The sequence below is a fragment of the Heptranchias perlo genome, chromosome 24, assembly GCF_035084215.1.
Source record: "Heptranchias perlo isolate sHepPer1 chromosome 24, sHepPer1.hap1, whole genome shotgun sequence".
In the NCBI taxonomy this organism is placed as follows: domain Eukaryota; kingdom Metazoa; phylum Chordata; class Chondrichthyes; order Hexanchiformes; family Hexanchidae; genus Heptranchias; species Heptranchias perlo.
Window position 1 is genome coordinate 20,220,887 of NC_090348.1, and position 18,960 is coordinate 20,239,846.

The window sequence follows — 18,960 nt, forward strand, 5'->3', positions numbered from 1 at the left end:
GTTTCAGTCTTCCCAATATTTAGTTGGAGGAAATTTCTGCTCATCCAGTACTGGATGTCGGCCAAGCAGCGTGACAAATCAGAGGCAATGGAGGGGTCGAGAGAGGTGGTGGCAGTGGAGGGGTCGAGAGAGGTACGTATGTGACTGACAGAAACCAGGTACCACTTCTTTCTTACTGTTACTTGTTGTATTTTGTCTTACCCTTTGGCGTACTGTGTATGGGATTTTTTTCATTATTTTTAGATGCTACTTGCTTCCAGTTGGGGTCCGCATGAAACTCATCTTCTTCACTATCTGATGAATGACTAGAAGCATAGGAGCTGCTGTGATCATCTTCCAGGGAAAGCTCACTGTCTGAGTCAGAATCTGGCTCTAGAACAAAGAAACAAGTGGACAGAAAAAACCATTAGGTAATATAAGGAAAACGTGTTGTAACTACTGATAGACCATCAGCAAAGTTTACTGATCCAGTCCATTCCTAATCACCATCCACAGGTTCACAGCACCAACACTAATACCATTAGAAGCTACAACGTAATTGTAGATCAGGACCTACAGTGGTCCTGGACCCATGGACTATGTATTGTCAGTTAAGTCTGACACCACGATATACACTTCTGATAGCCGACTTGAATTGGTGTATAATTACTTACAACATTTTAATAGATTGCTGTAGATATCACCAGATAGCAAAAAGAATATTTACTTCATCCGATGTATTTCAATTTATTTGTATTTATTCTGAAAACCTTGTATTCAGAATATTACCATCATTGCTTAAACTGTTAAATAACTTTTAAAGTAAACATTTTGCAGCAATGGACTATATCGATTGATTAACCTGAAGAGCCTTACCATCAGGTTTCTTTGTTTTTTTGTGGAATATTGAAGAATCTGGTTCTGTATGGCCAACTTCTGCTTGACTTGATAATAAGCTCACTCTCTGAGCTTCATCCCTGAGAAAAGATGCAGAACTTTTTCAGTAGAAATACATCTTGGTCAAAATTAGACAGCAAAAACAACTAGAGGCACGATAAGGTTATAGTAGTTCACAGGTTGGATGCCCCCTGATCCTGTTTTAAGCAAATGGATTCGAAGAAATAAGAAAAAATTCTGCCTTCTCCAGAAAAATGGGATAACCTTAGACAGGAGAGTCAATACTGGAGAAAAGAAGGGAAATTCCATTTTCTAAAAGCAGGCCTAGATCACATCTTAGATCTTGGTCACCAGAGAATGTGTGACCAAGACAGCACTGTTTAAATCATCCACCAGGATCATCATTAGCCAATGAATGGGCTGCAGCCAGTTGTCTAAAAGAGAATAAGTGACTGATGAAACTGGTTGTACTGGTGGGAAAACTAATATAAATCCAATATTTATTCAACAGCAGATAATTAGGTCGCTGTAGCAATGCTGAAAAGCAGTCCAGTGTCTCCTGGGACAACTATAATAACTTGTAAAAAAGGACAACACAGTAAAACAAAATTTAAAGGGGAAAATAGGTCAGACTCCAATGACTAGGTAAATGGGTGATGGCATAAGAGTGAAAGGAAAAAAAAAATCACAACCACTAAATTGACCATGCAACAGAAAATCTGCATAATTAGTGTAGGAAAATGTTCCTGTCAATTAGCTGCAGGAGTTCTTCATCTCCCCTCAGTGGCTGACTTCATATTTAACTCTTAAAAAATAAAGGACACTAGTGGTGTCTTTGCCAGCTCTGCCATTTAATCCTGCAGTCCTTTCCAGTTGCTTCATTGTGCAGCTTAGTCATACATAGATGTCCAGTGTATAGTCATGTGAATTTTGGGAGCAGTCTTTCTTTTACACACAATGCTGTTATTCAGTGACTACCTGTCAGTGTTCCAAGTAGATTTACACAGCCTCAGGTAGCACTTAATCAGAAATGAAACACACCTCATCAACTAATGACACAAGTATTGCTACTCCAGTCATCACATTTTCATGGTTTTGAATGTCAGGTCAGGGTTTAGTTTTAATGAAAAGCATAGATAGCAGTAATAAACTGGGCAAATGCAAGCATGGTCAATGAGACATTGTAAAAGAAAGATTACTTGACACAAATGAGCATTAGAATGAGCAAATTAACACAGTATGATGGTAACAGACCATGCAATTGGTTATATTAGAAGTATACCAGAAAAGATCAGAATCATGCACCCTCCACCTGATTACCTGAGTTTATAAGCAATGCAGCTATTGTGGCTCTTGGCTGACCTGACAGTGCTCTCCATGGAGGCTGTAGACTCGCCAATGGCAGTGCGATACATTCGTCCTTCATCCACGTATGTGTTGTTACAGTTGAGTGACTGCTGGGAGAGAGCACAGAGTTTCATTCCACCCATTAGTGTCACCTGAAAAACTAACCAGTGGCTTTCAGTCATCAAGCATATGGGTGAAGACAGAACGATCCAATTACAGCATGTGACATTTGATGCTTCCTGTGGTGAACTGAACTGTTGAACTAGTAGCAGTTCTCTTCAATTACATAGCATGCATTGTGTGCTATCATAATCTACCATTAGTCCCAATCTACCATTCATCATATTGTGGAAGGGATTCACTGGCCTTGATTAGGGTCTCTCAACCGCTCCATTTTTTAAGCAGGAATGGGGCGGGAGGAAGACCAAAATGACAGAAATAAACTTACCACTGACCTCCCGCCAGAGGCCTGCCTGCTGCCATTTTTGAGCAGATCTTGATTTAGGCAGTGCATGCCAGAAGCAGGTGGGAGTCTCATTATTCAAAGCAAATTGGAGATTTAGGACCCAGATGCCATTCTGCTGCACTGAAGTGTAGCAACTGCTGAGCTTACTCACTACATAGAATGGGAAATAGCCAGAACCAGCATCACTTAAAGCGACCACTCGAAGCAGCTCTGAGACAATAAAAAATAACTTATTTGGCACTTTTCGGGCAGTAGGTTGAACATAATTGCTCTCACTGTGCCTCACTGCTAATCATCTCCCCCCTCCAATAATATTCTCTGTCGCTCTCCCCGATCGGCCCAGCCCTCCTCTTTAATCCCTTGCTGCAGGCTTGTGCTCTGCCAGATTTCCAGCCTCCCTAAAACAGCGTGTTGCCGATCAGCGCTTGGAATGTTGAAGCAAACGAGGACCAATAATTAAAATGGTTCGGGTTTCTTGCTGGTGACATCGGGCGGGTGTTGCGACTGCTCCTCCCACCACCCACCGATGAATGCCAAAGATGACAATCGACCCATTTTATCACATCTGATAGCCTTGTAATGGTTCATAATGTCACTAATCCAATACAGTAGGACAGTGATCTGAGAGGTCATTTTATCAGTTCACTCTGCGGGCGAATTTTCGATATGCCGTGTCAGTGGGCGAGGCTCCCTGCTGGCAGTGTGGACTCATAATATTATCCCGTACTGTTAAAATTATTACAAAATATATAACTTTATTTTCAATCAAAATCAATTTATTATAGAGCTCTTAAAATCAGATCGATTTACTATTCATTTCCATATAAATTTATATTTTTATGTCATAAAAATATTGAAATTGATCAGACTCTGTTATAACAGTAAAGGGGCCTATAGCTCTTCAGCTGAATAACTAATCTTAAATTAACATGCAAGCCCACTGAATGCCTTTCCCACTTAGTCTTGATGATAATGGCTCTATGACTACGTTGATAAATAGCCTTGTGGTTAGCCTTGTGTACAACTCTACCAGATTTTATAATTCCACCCTCAATCCCCTCTTACTGGTTTGACAATTTCTCAACAAATCAATCTCCCTCATACTTTTCTTCCCTGTTAAGTTTTCCTTTTATTTTTTCAGGTAATGTTTTAATTCTACAATTACTTGACTTTGCTTCTGTAAGCCTGCTTGATATCAAATGTGTGGTTGGTAGCCGCCCAGAGAGAGGATCGATAATGTTCTTTATTAACAAGGCACTGTCTTCACGGTGTTTAACAATTCATTTACAAAAGATTTGATGAAGTGATTAAGTCACTTTAAAACATGCATTACTTGAGTGAGATGCGATTGGAATGAAAATAACATTTGGCTTTCCTCTCTTCTCATGCAAAAAAATTGGTTGGCAACTGCTTCATAAAGGCAGTAATCACTAAAATGAAACAAGTACTGACAATGCTTGATTCAGAGAGTTACATCGGGGGTTAAATTAGGCCACGTAACGCCAGGTTTTTTTTAGGTGCTACGCAGACACCTAAGCCTCAAAAATGGGGTCTGAGGTGCGCAGGATGCCATCTTGGTAGAGGCGTTTGCAGGCACCTAACGACTGCCGGCAGCATGCAGAGTAGGGAGATTATGATGCGAATCAGTGTGCAAAACAGAGAAAGAGTAAGATGAAGCAGAAAAAAGGGTGTATGACTGATATCAGGTTGATAACAACATTGAGAACGAGGTAGAATATAGAAAGTTGAGAGGGGAAGTGAAAAAAGAAATAAGAGGGGCAAAAGGAGAGTATGAGAATAGACTGGCGGCCAACATAAAAGAGATTCCAAAAGTCTTCTATAAGCATGTAAACAGTAAATGGGTAGTAAGAGGAGGGGTGGAGCTGATCAGGGACCAAAAAGGAGATCTACTCATGGAGGCAGAGGGCATGGCTGAGGTACTAAATGAGTACTTTGCATCTGTCTTTACCAAGGAAGAAGATGCTGCCAGAGTCTCAGTAAAGGAAGATGTAGTTGAGATACTGGATGGGCTAAAAATTGATAAAGAGGAGGTACTGGAAAGGCTAACTGTACTTAAAGTAGATAAGTCACCTGGCCCAGATGGAATGCACCCTAGGTTGCTGAGGGAAGTAAGGGTGGAAATTACAGAGGTACTGGTCATAATCGTCCAAACATCCTCAGATACTGGGGTGGTGCCAAGGACTGGAGAATTGCAAATGTTACACCCTTGTTCAAAAAAGGGTGTAAGGATAAACCCAGCAACTATAGGCCAGTCAGATTAACTTCAGTGGTGAGGAAACTTTTCAAAACAATAATCTGGGACAGAATTAGCAGTCACTTGAACCAGTGTGGATTGATTAGGGAAAGCCAGCACGGATTTGTTAAAGACAAATCGTGTTGAACTAACTTGATTGAGTTTTTTGATGAGTTAACAGGGAGGGTAGATGGGGGCAATGCAGTTGATGTGGCGTATATAGACTTTCAAAAGGTGTTTGATAAAGTGCCGCATAATGGGCTTGTCATCAAGATTGAAGCCCATGGAATAAAAGGGGCAGCAGCAGCATGGAAACAGAATTGGCTAAGTAACAGGAAACTGAGAGTAGCAGTGAACGGTTGTTTTTTGGGCTGGAGAGAGGTGTGCAGTGGTGTTCCCCAGGGGCTGGTACTAGGACTACTGCTTTTCTTGATATATATTAATGACTTGAACTTGGGTGTAAAAGGCACAATTTCCAAATTTGCAGATGACACAAAACTTGGAAGTGTAGTGAACAGTGAAGAAGATAGTGATATATTTCAAGAGGATTAGACAGGCTGGTGGCATGGGCGGACAGGTGGCAGATAAAAATTAACGCAGAAAAACGAGAGGTGATACATTTTGGTAGGAAGAACGAGGAGAGGCAATATAAACTAGAGGGCACAATTTTAAAAGGGGTACAGGAACAGAGAGATCTGGAGGTATATGTATACAAATCATTGAAGGTGTCAGGGCAGGTTGAAAAAGTGGTTGAAAAAAGCATACGGGATCCTGGGCTTTATAAATAGAGGCATAGAGTACAAAAGCAAGGAAGTCACGATGAACCTTTATAGAACACTGGTTCGACCACAACTGGAGTATTGTGTCCAGTTCTGGACACTGCACTTTAGGAAAGATGTGAAAGCCTTAGAGAGGGTGCGGAAGAGATTTACTATAACGATTCCAGGGATGAGGGACTTTAGTTACGTGGATAGACTGGAGAAGCTGGGGTTGTTCTTCTTGGAACAGAGAAGGTTGAGAGGAGATTTGATAGAGATATTCAAAATCATGAAGGGTCTAGACAGAGTAGATAGAGAGAAACTGTTCCCATTGGCAGAAGGGTCAAAAACCAGAGGACATAGATTTAAGGTGATTGGCAAAAGAACCAAAGGTGACATAAGGAAAAACTTTTTTATACAACAAGTGGTTAGGATCTGGAATGCACTGCCAGAGGGGATGGTGGAGGCAGATTCAATCGTGGCTTTCAAAAGGGAACTGGATAAGTAGTTGGAAGGAAAAAATTTGCAGTGCTACAGGGATAGTGCGGGGGAAATGGAACCAGCTGCGTTGCTCTTGCATAGAGCCGGCACGTACTCGATGGGCTGTAACCTTTCTATGATTCTATGATTCAATGATTTTGCAACTCCACACTCCAGCCAACGCCCTGACTTAATCTCCCATAGCTAAACATGATGTTGAAAGACATGAAGGACCCCCCCCCCCCCCAACCACCAGCCCTAGTTAAAAGGGATCATGAAGTACTTACAGGTTATTTACTGGACTATTTCTTCTGGCTGATGGTACAATTGTTCGGTTTTCCTGGAGGTTTCCTATGCTTGGTTAAAGTTTAAGTGAGTAATTTTGTGTCATTTAAAATATTGTGCTGAAAAAGTTGCTTCCAGAGACAAGTGGACTGGTAGGGGTTCCGCTGGGAATTGATCAGGACTGGGAGAATGAAGAGAGGCCACACAGAGCAGGACAAGAGGGAGGAGGAGGCGTGCAGTGCATTCAGCAGGAAGCCATATCTGTGGAGGGTCTTCAGGGAGCAATTCTCTTACCTCAACTTCAGCGATGGCCAGTGTATCAGAGGCCTTCGGTTCACAAAAGAGCTCTTGAGTGAAATCTGTCAACGCTTGTAGCCACAACTACAGCCTCAAAGCACGTCAAGGACAGCATTGCCTGTGGCTGTCAAGGTGATCTTGGCTCTTACTTTTTATGCCTCTGATTCCTTCCAGGCTGCTGCTGGAGATATAAGCAACATCTCGCAGTTTGCAGTGCACTGCAATATAAGGGAGGTCACTGAGGCTCTCTATACAATGAGAAAGACATTCATCTCATTCCCTCTTGTTAGAGACAAGCAGGTGGAACGAGCAGGAGATTTTGCTTGGATTGCAGGCTTCCCCATGGTGAAGGGTGCTATTGACTGCACGCACATTGCTTTGCGTGCTCCTCATATGAACTAGGACACCTTCTTGAACAGAAAGGGATTCCACTCCCTCAATATGCAGCTGGTGTGCAACCACAGGCAGAGCATCATGCAGGTGAATGTCCGCTTTCCTGGCAGCAGTCATGATTTGTTCATTCTGCTGCAGTCCTCTGTTCCACCTGTATTTGAACCACAAGGCAAGTCAAAGGCTACTTGGTGACAAGGGTTATTCCCTCATGACGTGGCTCATGACTCCGGTCAGAAACACATGCACAACAGGCCTACAATGAGAGCCATTCTGCCACAAGGTACATCATCGAGCACACCATCAGCGGCCTCAAGCAACACTTCCTCTGCTTGGACCGCTCTGGAGGAGCCCTGCAGTATTCAGCTGAGCAGGTATCAAGATTTGTCATTGTATGCTGCATGCTGCACAACCTGGCCATTATGAGGGAACAGTCCTTGCCACCGCCTATCAGATGAGAACCTGAGGAAAATGAACAAGAGGAGGAGGAGGAGGTGGTGGTGATGGAGGAAGTGCAACTGGAAGTGGAGGAAGAAGAGGAGGAAGGGAAGTTACAAAGCAGACAGGCCCTTTCTGCCAGGGATCTATGTGATCAGATTATTAATGAGATACCATTAACCTCAAGCACACCTTCCCATTCACCAACAGTCCCACACGCCTTACTTTTCATCTCTCAATGACCATCACATCGTTCTCTTCATGATTACACATTGCCTTCTCCCTCAGCTCACAGCAGAAATAAAAACCATCACCAAATGCAAATTCAAACCCACATTTATAAATTCACTCAACTAATGCAAACAAAATTAAACTATTCACCTTTGTGCATTCCATTAGCGCCTGTTGTTTGTGTACCTTTAACTTTCCTAGTGCTCCTATGAGGTGCTTCCCCCATGGCTGCAGCATGGGAGATGGAAGGCTGCTGACCCTCAATTGAGGAACATGCAGATGGCCTTGGAGGACGACCTTGAGCAGCTCTGGGCCAGGAAGGCCCGTCTTCAGACTGCACCATCTTGGCCTGGGCTGCAGCAGTCTGGCCTAGTTGGTTGACAGGCAACACCAAGGGCAATGGCGGAGTGACAGGGGTGGGAGCAGGAATGCTGTCGTCCTGAGAGAGGACAGCAAGCTCGTCTTCCATGGAGAGGCACCTCAGCAATCCTGGTGATCTGTTGGAGATCAGATTGCTGGACTGCTGTGATGCCCTGGAAGCCCCTTTCAACAATAGTACCTATAGCCATAATGGCAGTTGTCTGAATTTCCAAAGCAGCAATCAGATCTTGGATGGCAGATGTTTGTGCTGCAATGGAAGCTGAGACATTGGTCATCAGACGTGTAAAATGGTGGGTTCCATAGGTGTGCTGATGGAGGTGACCACCCGTTCAATGTGGGAAAGGATGGGCTCCAACCTCTGCACAAAGCTTTGTGCCAAGTTGGAGCTGGACTCCTCCATGCTCCTTGACATTGTGCGCAGGCTTTCTGGCAGGCTTTCCAATGCACCAAGTATTTGGTTGTGTACGCCCATCAGCCTTCTTCTGTAGCCTGGCCCATCGAAGTACTCGTCTGAATCCGCTGCAGTATAACCAGTGTGCGACCTTGCCCTCCAGCAAGCTGGCACCTGCGGTATCCTTTCCCCCGGCCCCGGCTCCTGCGCACTTGTGCCCGATGTCTCACCACGTGCAGATTCCTCCTCTATCCTAGCCTCTAAAGTATGCTCAGTGTTAGTTTCTGAGCTGGTGGCTACGAGTGTAAGATCGAGTGATGACGTCTCTTCATCATCACTGTCTTCTTCCTTTTCCTCCTCTGACGGGGAAGGTTCCTGCTCTTGGGTATCTGAAATGAAAATGGGACAAGGGTTGGGTTGCGGTGCGGGGAGAAGAGAAAGTCAAAAGTGCGGGCGTTCACCATCTGCAGCTTGTGAGTCAGAAAAGATTGTGAGATGAGGGAGAAGTGGGAAGAGAGAAGTAGGATGAGGTATGCAATGAACCTCATCATCGATCCCTCCAGCATCACCAGTGGACAGGGCCTCAGCGATGCTCCTTCCCATGATGGCCAGCACGGTCTCCTCCCTGGGGGATAAAACGTGTAGGCGCACTTGTCCTCCTCCAGTTGTTTCTTGCTGCCTCCTGTTATGCACCACCTTCTCCTGTAAGAAAGAGGGAAGTGGGTCAGTGAGTGTTCTGCAAGATGTTTGGGTGGTTTGGCTGTCATGGTTGAATAGCTGCCAGTGTGTGTAAGCTGTGAGTGTGAGCCTTGCAACTATGCTAAGTGTGTGAGGGTGAGGTAAATCATATGTATTGAAGGGTTGAGTACTGATTGATAGAGATTGCTGGCAGGTGGATGATGGGGATGTAATGAATTGAGCAGTGGATGAGGCTGGTGGTGCAGTTGGTAGGATGTGCCAATTGAAGATTGAACTCACTCACCTTGACAACTCGTGTCAGATCATTGAATTTCTTCCTGCACTGCATCCATGTTCTTGGAGTTAAGCTTCTGGCATTGACCTCCTCCGTTACTTCCTCCCACTGCCTCCTGAACATATGTCTGGAGGGCCTTCTGCCCCCTGCGGATACAGAATGCCTTTCCTTCTCTCCTCTTCTTATACCAGGGCCTCCAGTGCATTATCAGAGAACCTTGGTGCATGCTCTCTCGCATGTTCAGCCATTCAAGATATCACAGCACAGACTCACTTCACAATTGACTTCCATCACTTCTTCCAGCCACAATGCACCTCCCCTTTAAGAGGTACAAGCTGTCTTTAAGTAGCATTAGCCACTTGCGATATCAGGACCCCTGCTAATGCATGCAGCCAATGAACAGGCAGCACAAATTTAACTTGCTGCCTGCATTGCTATGAACAGGTATGGGTTAATCACTTACCGCGATCCCCACACCTGTTTTCAGGGGTTATCCAGTTTTATCCCCATCGAGTCTATAGCACAGAAACAGGCCATTTGGCCCAACTGGTCTAATATTGGCGTTTATGCTCCACACGAGCCTCCTCCCACCCATCTTCATCTAATCCAATCACCATACCCTTCTATTGCTTTCTTTTTCATGTGCTTATCTAGCTTCTCCTTAAATGCATCTACGCTATTCGCCTCAACAACTACTTGTGGTAGCGCATTCTACATTCTTACCACTCCGGTTAAAGAAATTTCACCTGAATTCCTTAATGGATTTATTAGTAATTATCTTACATTGATGACCTCTAGTTTTGGACTTCCCCACAAGTGGAAACATTTTATCTACATCTACCCCTATCAAACCTTTTCATAATCTTAAAGACCTCTACCAGGTCACCCCTTTGCCTTCTCTTTTCTAGAAAAAAGAGCCCATGGCTGTTCAGCCTTTCCTGATAATTATATCCTCTCAGTTCTGGTATGATCTTTGTGAATCTTTATTGCAGCTTCTCCAATGCCTCTATATTCTTTTTATAATATAGAGACCAGAACTGTGCACGGTACGCCAAGTGTGGTCTAACCAAGGTTCTATACAAGTTTAACATAACTTCCCCGCTTTCCAATTCTATCCCTCGAAAAATGAACCCCAGTGCTTGGTTTGCTTTTTTTAATGGCCTTATTAACCTGCGTCACTACTTTTAGTGATTTGTATATCTGTACCCCTAGATCCCTTTGCTCCTTAAACCCATTGAGACTCTGATTATCCAAGCAATATGCGGCCTCCTTATTCTTTCTACCAAAACGCACTAGCTCACACTTAACTATATTGAAATTCATTTGCCAATTACACGCCCATTCTTCAAGTTTATTAATGTCTTCTTGCATTTTGATGCCTTCTTCCTCAGTATTAACTATACCCCCCAATTTGGTGTTGTCCGCAAATTTTGAAATTGTACTTCCGATTCCCGAGTCCAAATCGTTGATGTAAATTGTGAGTAACAGTGGTCCCAGCACTCCACACCTTTTGCCAGTCTTTACCTTTAACCCCTACTCTCTGTTTACTGTTTTGTAGCCAGCTTGCTATACATTCTGCTACTTGTCCCCTGACTCCACATGTTCTGACCTTAGTCGTGAGTCTACAATGCGGTATCTTATCGAAGGCCTTTTGAAAATCTAAAGATATTGCATCAGTTCAAGACATTGTAAAACCCATTAGTAAGATCACATTTTGAACAGTGTGTGCAACTTTGGGCATCCTACCTTCAAAGGGACATTGACACATTTAGAAAAGAGCAGTGAGATTTATTTCAGGATTGAGTGCGTTTTGCTTATGGAAACTCTCTCAGAACTGAACTTCATTTTATTGCAGAATAAGATTGAAGGAAAATAATATTCAGATCTTGTTATTTAACTCTGACTGGTGAGTACAGAACTAAAGGACACAAGTACAAAATCAGCAAGCCTGAAGAGAGACCACAAATCATCAAAAATCTGCCCCCTCCCAGAGAGTGACTATTTGAAACAAAATCAGTTAACACTATGGCAATTAACTGCACTAAAAGGGAACCAGATAAATAACTGTTTAAGAACAAGACTGGAAGTTGTAAGACCAGTACATACATAAACCATTGAATATTTTATGGAGCACAGTAGTTCCTGTGTTGCTGGGCTCATGGAAATACCATCTGTGGAATGCAGTTGGTCAGGGTTCAATAATGTGGGTTGTAATTATTGCGTTATATTTGGGTGATTCATTGGGTTGGAATTGGGGCTCAGAAAGAAATTTCATAGAGCTTTGTGATCTTGGAAGTTTTACCTGTTGTTATTTACCTCCCTCAGGAGATGAAATAAGAGACAGATTCCATGACAGGGCAAATTGCACACAATCAGTAGAAAGATTGGACCTCATAGATTCAGCTGCCTTTTTAATGCGCTTAAATCCTCTCCCATAAGGAATTTTCTAATGTGGTTTCTCATGCTCTCAGAACATACTGTGACCCACTCGCACCCACATGACATCGGCAGGAGCACAATAACTCAGGGAGAAATACTGGATCCAACTTTAAACTAGTCACCGGAGGCAAATCTTGATGCACATATACAAAATGCCTGAACTAGAGACTGTTGTAGCAGTGGGGAACCAGTAGGAATAACAGAAATTCACCTTACTCCAGTGGATGGAAATGAGCAAATCCTAGAAAGATATTGAATTTTCCAGAAGGATAGAATATATCAGGAATAATGCAGTGTAGCTCTATGGGCTAATTTAATGAGTCCACACTAACAGCAGGAAAACTTATTCACCTAGTATGAATCCAAAATTCAGCCATGCACTTCCCACAGTTCCTGACCACTAGGTCTATTTCCACTGGAGCAGAGAAAGCTAAGTGGACATTCATTAAAAGTTTTAAAAATTATTAAGGTTTTGATAGGGTGAATAGGGAAAGACTGTTTCCTCTGATTAGGAAGTCAGTAATGAGGAGTTATGAACTTAAAACGGTCACTAAGAGACTGAGGAAAGAGGTTAGGAGAAATTTCTTCATGCAGAGGGTTGTTGGCATTAGCTGAAGCAGAGATCATTGCATCTTCGAAGGGAAAATTGGATAAACATTTAGAAAGGATGAAACAAGTTTCTTTATAAACATTTGTTGCATTTATGGGTGGGGGCAAAAAAAGTCAGGCCAAAAGCAAGTGAAGGCAAAAATCAACATCAAGGCACAAATCAGAGTCTTTGGGCCAGTGGTGGAGAGGCACAACCCATAAGCTCTCATTTGATGGCTGATGAAAAAGATGTGCAATTGCTCAAGGTGAGTGCGAGGAGGAATTGCCCTGCTTGGCACTCTGGAGCACCCTCCTCACAAGGCAGCAGTATGAAGCAGAACAAGACCTGGGAACATATACGGAAGAAGACTGCGTACTTTAAGGAGCCTGGCACACCCAACAGTACCACATACAAGGCATGTGGTCCAACACTCTATGCCAAAAATGTTGCATGTCGAGCTGTACTCATTTACTTTCCCCATGTCAGCATTACCACAACCTTAATATGCTCTTTCATTGCATCTCACGCACACCCATATTTCAGCAGCGCACACAATCAAGCTGCAATCTACAACTTGCCTTACACACACTTTCCAAGAGTTTTACTTGTCAAACTACTGTAACACAAACATGGTCACCGACTAACACTCAGAATGGGTTTCAAGTTGGGCATGTGGCAGGCATCAGCAATCCCTTGCACTTTGGAAAATGCAGCAGTTTGGTGACATTGGGAAGCTATTTCATTCTATTCAATGGTTATAGGAGACAAAGGTGTTGGCCATGGTGACTGATTCATCGGTCATCTGTTTGATCCATATGTAAGCTGAGTTTGCTGCATTTGATGGGAATAGGCCATGAGCGTAACAGCTGAGAGGAATGGTCACCTTGCCAACCACTGGCAGTGTTATCTCTAATTTGCAATTTAGCTGCAGGTGGCAAGGCTCTGCAACTGGTTCTCTGCTGATGCAGAGCAAGCTGAGGCAGTGCCCATGGTCATTGCCAGATAGGTATGCCACGGTCTGTATGTATGATTGGGTACTTGGTTATCTCCCTGGCTTGTGTCCTTTCATCTTATACCGCCTCAAACAGGAAATATTGTATCTGAGGCACTTTAAAAACAAACTTACTTTGAGTAAAAACAAATTGCCCTCGAAAATGACATAAAAAATAAAAATTTCAAAAATTGGAAAAAAATGTTTGACTAAAAGTACTATAAAAATACTAAAACAGTACTGTAAACATTGCTAAAAATACATCAAAACCAGTTGCCACTTTAAGAGCTCCTTCACCAAAAGAGCTCCCCTTGCTCCTATTTCAATTGGAGGCACAAGGGGATAAACGAGCAAAGCTGGCACAAATCCCACAAAATTATGTTAGGTTCTCATTTAATTTTTTTTTTCAGGAAATCTGCAACCTCAATGAGATAAAATGGTGAACTAGGTCCAAGCACAAACATACAACGCAGCAGACTGAGTGCGGAAGTGCAGCCCAGCAGAAAATGAGTGCAGAGCCTGCTTTTCTAATTCTGAGATCCTCCTGTGCCCATGGTGTAACTGCTCCCCTGGCGCAAATCTCCACAAAATCAATCCCTATTAGTCAAAGAATGTCATCCTAAAACTGTGCAGTTCTCTCAACAGACCGTACTTTGAATATTATGTTCAGTTTTGGTCACCAAGCTTAAGGGGAAACATTCAAGATCAGGGAAGGTGCAGAGAAAAGCCATGAGGCTGATCCTTGGATTGAGGTATGAGAAACTGGGACTTTAGCCCTGCAGTGAGGCGATTTAGGGAGGACCTCATAGGAGTACACAAGATATTAAATTACATAGATAAGGTAAATCTGGAGTACCTCTTCAGGATAAGTCAAGGGGTTTATGCTTAAGCCGGTGAGGGATAGGGTCAAAGAAGAACTTCTTCACACAAGGAGTGACCAACACTTGGAATGGTCTTCCAGATAGGGTTGTGAGTGGGACTATGATAGTTTTACAAGTTTAACACTACAATCTCACTATGGAATAAATAAGCTATGTTAAAATGTAAACTTTGAACTATAAAAGCTCAAAAAAATACAACCATCATTCAACTTCAGGGTTCAGATTGGATAGGTCGACTAACAATTGCTTTTAGACTTCATAATTTGAGCTTTACTGAATTAGTTTAATCAAAAAGGGAAGGATTACATTTCTTCAGTGTTATAGTACGAACAGATGGAAAGTGCGATACAATATTCCTTTTCTTAGGACCCAGTAACTTACTGATAAAACTGTGGTTCTGGTCAGTACCGTATCATCTGGATGTTGTTTCTTTCCAGTGAATATGTTCTTTAGACCTTTTCGAACTTCTTTGTTGAAGATACAGTGGAAGAAGAAAATGATGAGCCCCTGAAACCACAAAGCATTTCATTTGTGAAGACTGATACGACTGAAAGATTTTTTAGAATGATACCAAGGTACCTCCGGTAGCTACTTCTCTATTGTGGTGTAGTGCAGACCCATAGACCAGCTAGATCTCTGCCATGTGCTGAGTTAACCAATCTCAGTCAGGGTTCTATGGGGGCTATTTAATTGGCCTTGGTGTTGCAGCTTGGGTGCTTGCTCTTGGCCATATCTAGTCACCAACCCCCCTGCTGAAAAGTAAGTTTGCATGTGGTTGATGGGTGCGAACAGGATCAGGCTGGGTTGTGATGCCCCCAACAACCAAATATTCCACCAGCAGTCACTCTGTAGGCTCAGACATGAAGAATGGTTACTCGGCTGAGTCAATGGAGTTGGGGTAAGTCATTTCGAAGTCTGCTTAAATACCTGATGGTTACCTTATTAAGGGTTACCTTAAATACTTACCTTTCAAAAATATATTTTAAATAACATAAGAAATAGGAGGAGGAGTGGGCCATACAGCCCCTTAAGCCTGCTTGCCATTCAATAAGATCACGGCTGATCTTCTATCTCAATTCCACTTTCCCGCTTGATTCCCATATCCCTTGATTCCATTAGAGTCCAAAAATCTATTGACCTCAGTCTTGAATATACTCAACAACTGAGCATCCACTGCCGTACAGAATTCCAAAGATTTACAACCCTCTGAGTGAAGAAATTTTTCCTCATCTCAGTTCTAAATAGCTGACTCCTTATCTTGAAACCATGACCACTAGTTCTAGATTTTCCAGCCAGGGGAAACAGCCTCTCAGCATCTACCCTATCAAGCCCACTAAGAAATTTTCAATGAGATCACCTCTCACTTTTCTAAACTCCAGAGAATATAGTCCCATTCTACTCAATCTCTCCTCATAGGATAACCCTCTCATCCCAGAAATCAATCTAGTGAACGTTCATTGCACCACCTCTAAGGCAAATATATCCTTCCTTAGGTAAGGAGATCAAAACTGTACACAGTACTCCAGGTGTGGTCTCACCAGAGCCCTATATAATTGCAACAAGACCACCTTACTCTTAAACTCCAACCCACTTGCAATAAAAGCTAACATACCATTTGCCTTCCTAATTGCTTGCTGTACCTGCATGTTAACTTCTGTGATTCATGTACAAGGACACCCAAATCCCTCTACCAACATTTCTTAGTCTCTCACCTTTTAAAATTATTCTGCTTTTCTATTCTTCCTACCAAAGTGGGTAATTTCACATTTCCCCACATTATTACTCCATCCGCCACTTTCTCGCTCACTCACTTAACCTGTTGCACCCTCTTTGCGGCCTCTTTGAGTCCTCCTCACAGCTTACTTTCCCACCTAGCTTTGTATCATCAGCAAACTTAGATACATTACACTCGGTCCCCTCATCTAAGTCATTGATATATATTGTAAACAGCTGAGGCCCAAGCACTGATCCTTGTGGCATCCCACTAGTTACAACCTGCCAACCCGAAAATGACCCATTTAATCCTGTGCTGATTTCTAAAACCTTCCTAATCCTAAGGCTTGCTACTCTTTTTGGCAACATTGAAAGCCTCTTCTTTTAATCTAATGCTATCCTTAACTTCTCTATTTAGCCACGGGTGGATCACTTTTCTGTGGAGTTTTTATTCCTCAGGGAAATGTATATTTGTTGAGAATTATGAATTATTTCTTTAAATGTTTGCCATTGCTTACCTACCGTCATATCTTTTAATCTAATTTCCCAATCTATCTTTGCCAACTCGCCCCTCATAACTATGTAATTGGCATTGTTTAAATTTAAGACTCTAGTTTCGGACTTAACTGCATCACTCTCAAACTCAATATAAAATTCTATCATATTATGATCACTCCTCCCCAGAGGATCCTTAACTATAAGATTACTAATTAACCCTGTCTCATTACACAATACTAGATCTAAAATAGCCTGTTCCCTAGTTGGTTCCTTGACATATTGTTCTAGAAAACTGTCTCGAATGCATTCCGCGAACTCGTCCTCCAAACCACTTTTGTCAATTTGGTTTGCCCAGTCTATATGAAGATTAAAGTTCCCCACGATTATTGCATTACTCTTGTTACATACTTCCTTTTGGAGGGTAAGTTTTCAAAGTAACCCTCAGTAAGATAACCATTACTTTAAAGACATCTCCTCAAAAGGATACTTTCACAGGATTATAAAAATTGATAAAGTAATACACGTAAACATATATCGCAATATCTGTGCCCTCTATTGTAGTGATACCATTTTTTCATGTAATTATTTTCATCTGTTGCTACATTACATGACAGAGGAATTTCAGTTTTAAAAAGTACATCAAAATATATCAATTAAACTATGAAACACAATAAAATTGTAAATACCTGGAAAACTGATACTTTTTTTAATACCTATACAAATTTTAGAATGCTATTAGCTTGCCTTTGTATAAATTAATACCACATGTAATACAACATTTGAACAAGTCCTCTATTGTTCCTGTGCTATGCAATCGGTCAAATCATTGTCTAAGTATCACATCACACTGAGACTAATCTGATATCACATACAGGCATTCACATTAACCTCTCCAGGTAATCTTTGTGTTCCATGTGAAAAATTATAATTAAGACTAGCCCCTTACCAACTATCAAATTTAAATCTTGATTAAAGGAATGTTTGTAATGTGTTTGAACAAAAGTTTGAAAGTTGTTAGCATGTATAATCACAACAATGTAATAAACCAGACTCAATCTACATAAACATGAATTTGTCCCGTTCTGACTATCAAGCCATCTTTTGCTTTAGACAACTTACTGAAGTTCAACATCAAGTTTGATTTTTAAGTCAAGTATTTCTTAAAACGCTTTACTTTGAACAATGCATTCCAATGTAAATGGGCTTTTGTGTGATGACTAATAATGTGTCAGTAAGAGATGAATGAAAAGGAGCGTTGCAGGGATTTAAATTCCCATCAGACCAGGAACTCCAAGATATTATAATATGAGTCAACGGGTAACTCCAGGTGAGCAAAACAGGTCAGATTCTTGTATTTCGAAGTGTGGTTAGCTACTCATTTCTATCATGAGGAATTTCTCGCTTGAGCAGCAAATGCCTGTTGCAATCTGCAAGAGGTAACATGTGCTGATAATATCTTTATCACTGAAGGATGGTTACTGACTATAGTAGCGCAGCAGCATGGGAAATGGCAGGATGATATTGACTCGCATACAAACACATAATTCAAGCTTTGGACATTTTTGACAGACTACCAAATTTGCTATGCCAGTAGTCCAATTGGTTACAAATTATAAGAAAGAAACTCACATGTAGAATTTCTACCCTCTGGCACAGTGACTCACTAACCTCCTGTCACACTAGCAGCTTTAATCTTACCTGTAAACAACTGAAAATGGCAAATAGGTAATGGAAGGTCATGGTGTCATTATTCACCGCCATCAACCCCAGCAACCAAGTAGCGCTGATGAGAAGCAGCAAAAGGAAGGCTGTCCTCAGGCCAGATCTAAAAGAAAACATATGTATCAGACTTAATCAATGAAACAGAGCAAGGAACGTGCTGGAAACTCGTCAGACTGATCTAATTTGGTTTGAACATTGTTCTGTAGCATCTATTATTAGAACATAGCAAAATAAAATTTAAAGTATCCTTCTCACTGAGGATTTCCCTTAACAGCTACAGCTGTGTTATCCATTTCCTTTTGACAGCTGTGCTGTCTGTGGTGATAAGTTTTCACACTAAAGTGTTTCTATTGTTCTTCTGAAAACTCACAGCATTTGTTCATGAAATCTCTAAATCAAATCCATCGACTCAATTTCTCCTCTGCTGAAATCACCTTTCTTGGTGGTTTCAGTGTTCATGATCAGCAATGGCTCTGCTTGTCTTCTGCTGATTAGGGCTACAATAATGCTGAGCCCTTTGCTAACCTGAATGATGTGACAACTCATCAATCAGCCTACAC

The 18,960-nt window shown here is 42.0% G+C and overlaps 1 protein-coding gene across 6 annotated transcripts in view; it reads right to left on the reverse strand.

The window, feature by feature from the left end:
• Positions 1-18,960, reverse strand: part of celsr1a (cadherin EGF LAG seven-pass G-type receptor 1a) — a 336,449-nt gene that overhangs the window by 11,457 nt on the left and 306,032 nt on the right. For 3 of the 6 annotated variants that reach the window (XM_068004890.1, XM_068004889.1, XM_068004886.1), the window contains 5 exons: positions 18,377-18,503; positions 14,849-14,974; positions 2,197-2,333; positions 856-956; positions 202-372 (listed from right to left, as the gene is read on the reverse strand). In XM_068004890.1, the coding sequence (XP_067860991.1) occupies positions 202-372; positions 856-956; positions 2,197-2,333; positions 14,849-14,974; positions 18,377-18,503 (662 nt within the window). The remainder of the gene's footprint in view (positions 1-201; positions 373-855; positions 957-2,196; positions 2,334-14,848; positions 14,975-18,376; positions 18,504-18,960) is intronic. The other 3 variants (XM_068004892.1, XM_068004891.1, XM_068004887.1) reach the window with 2 other exon arrangements.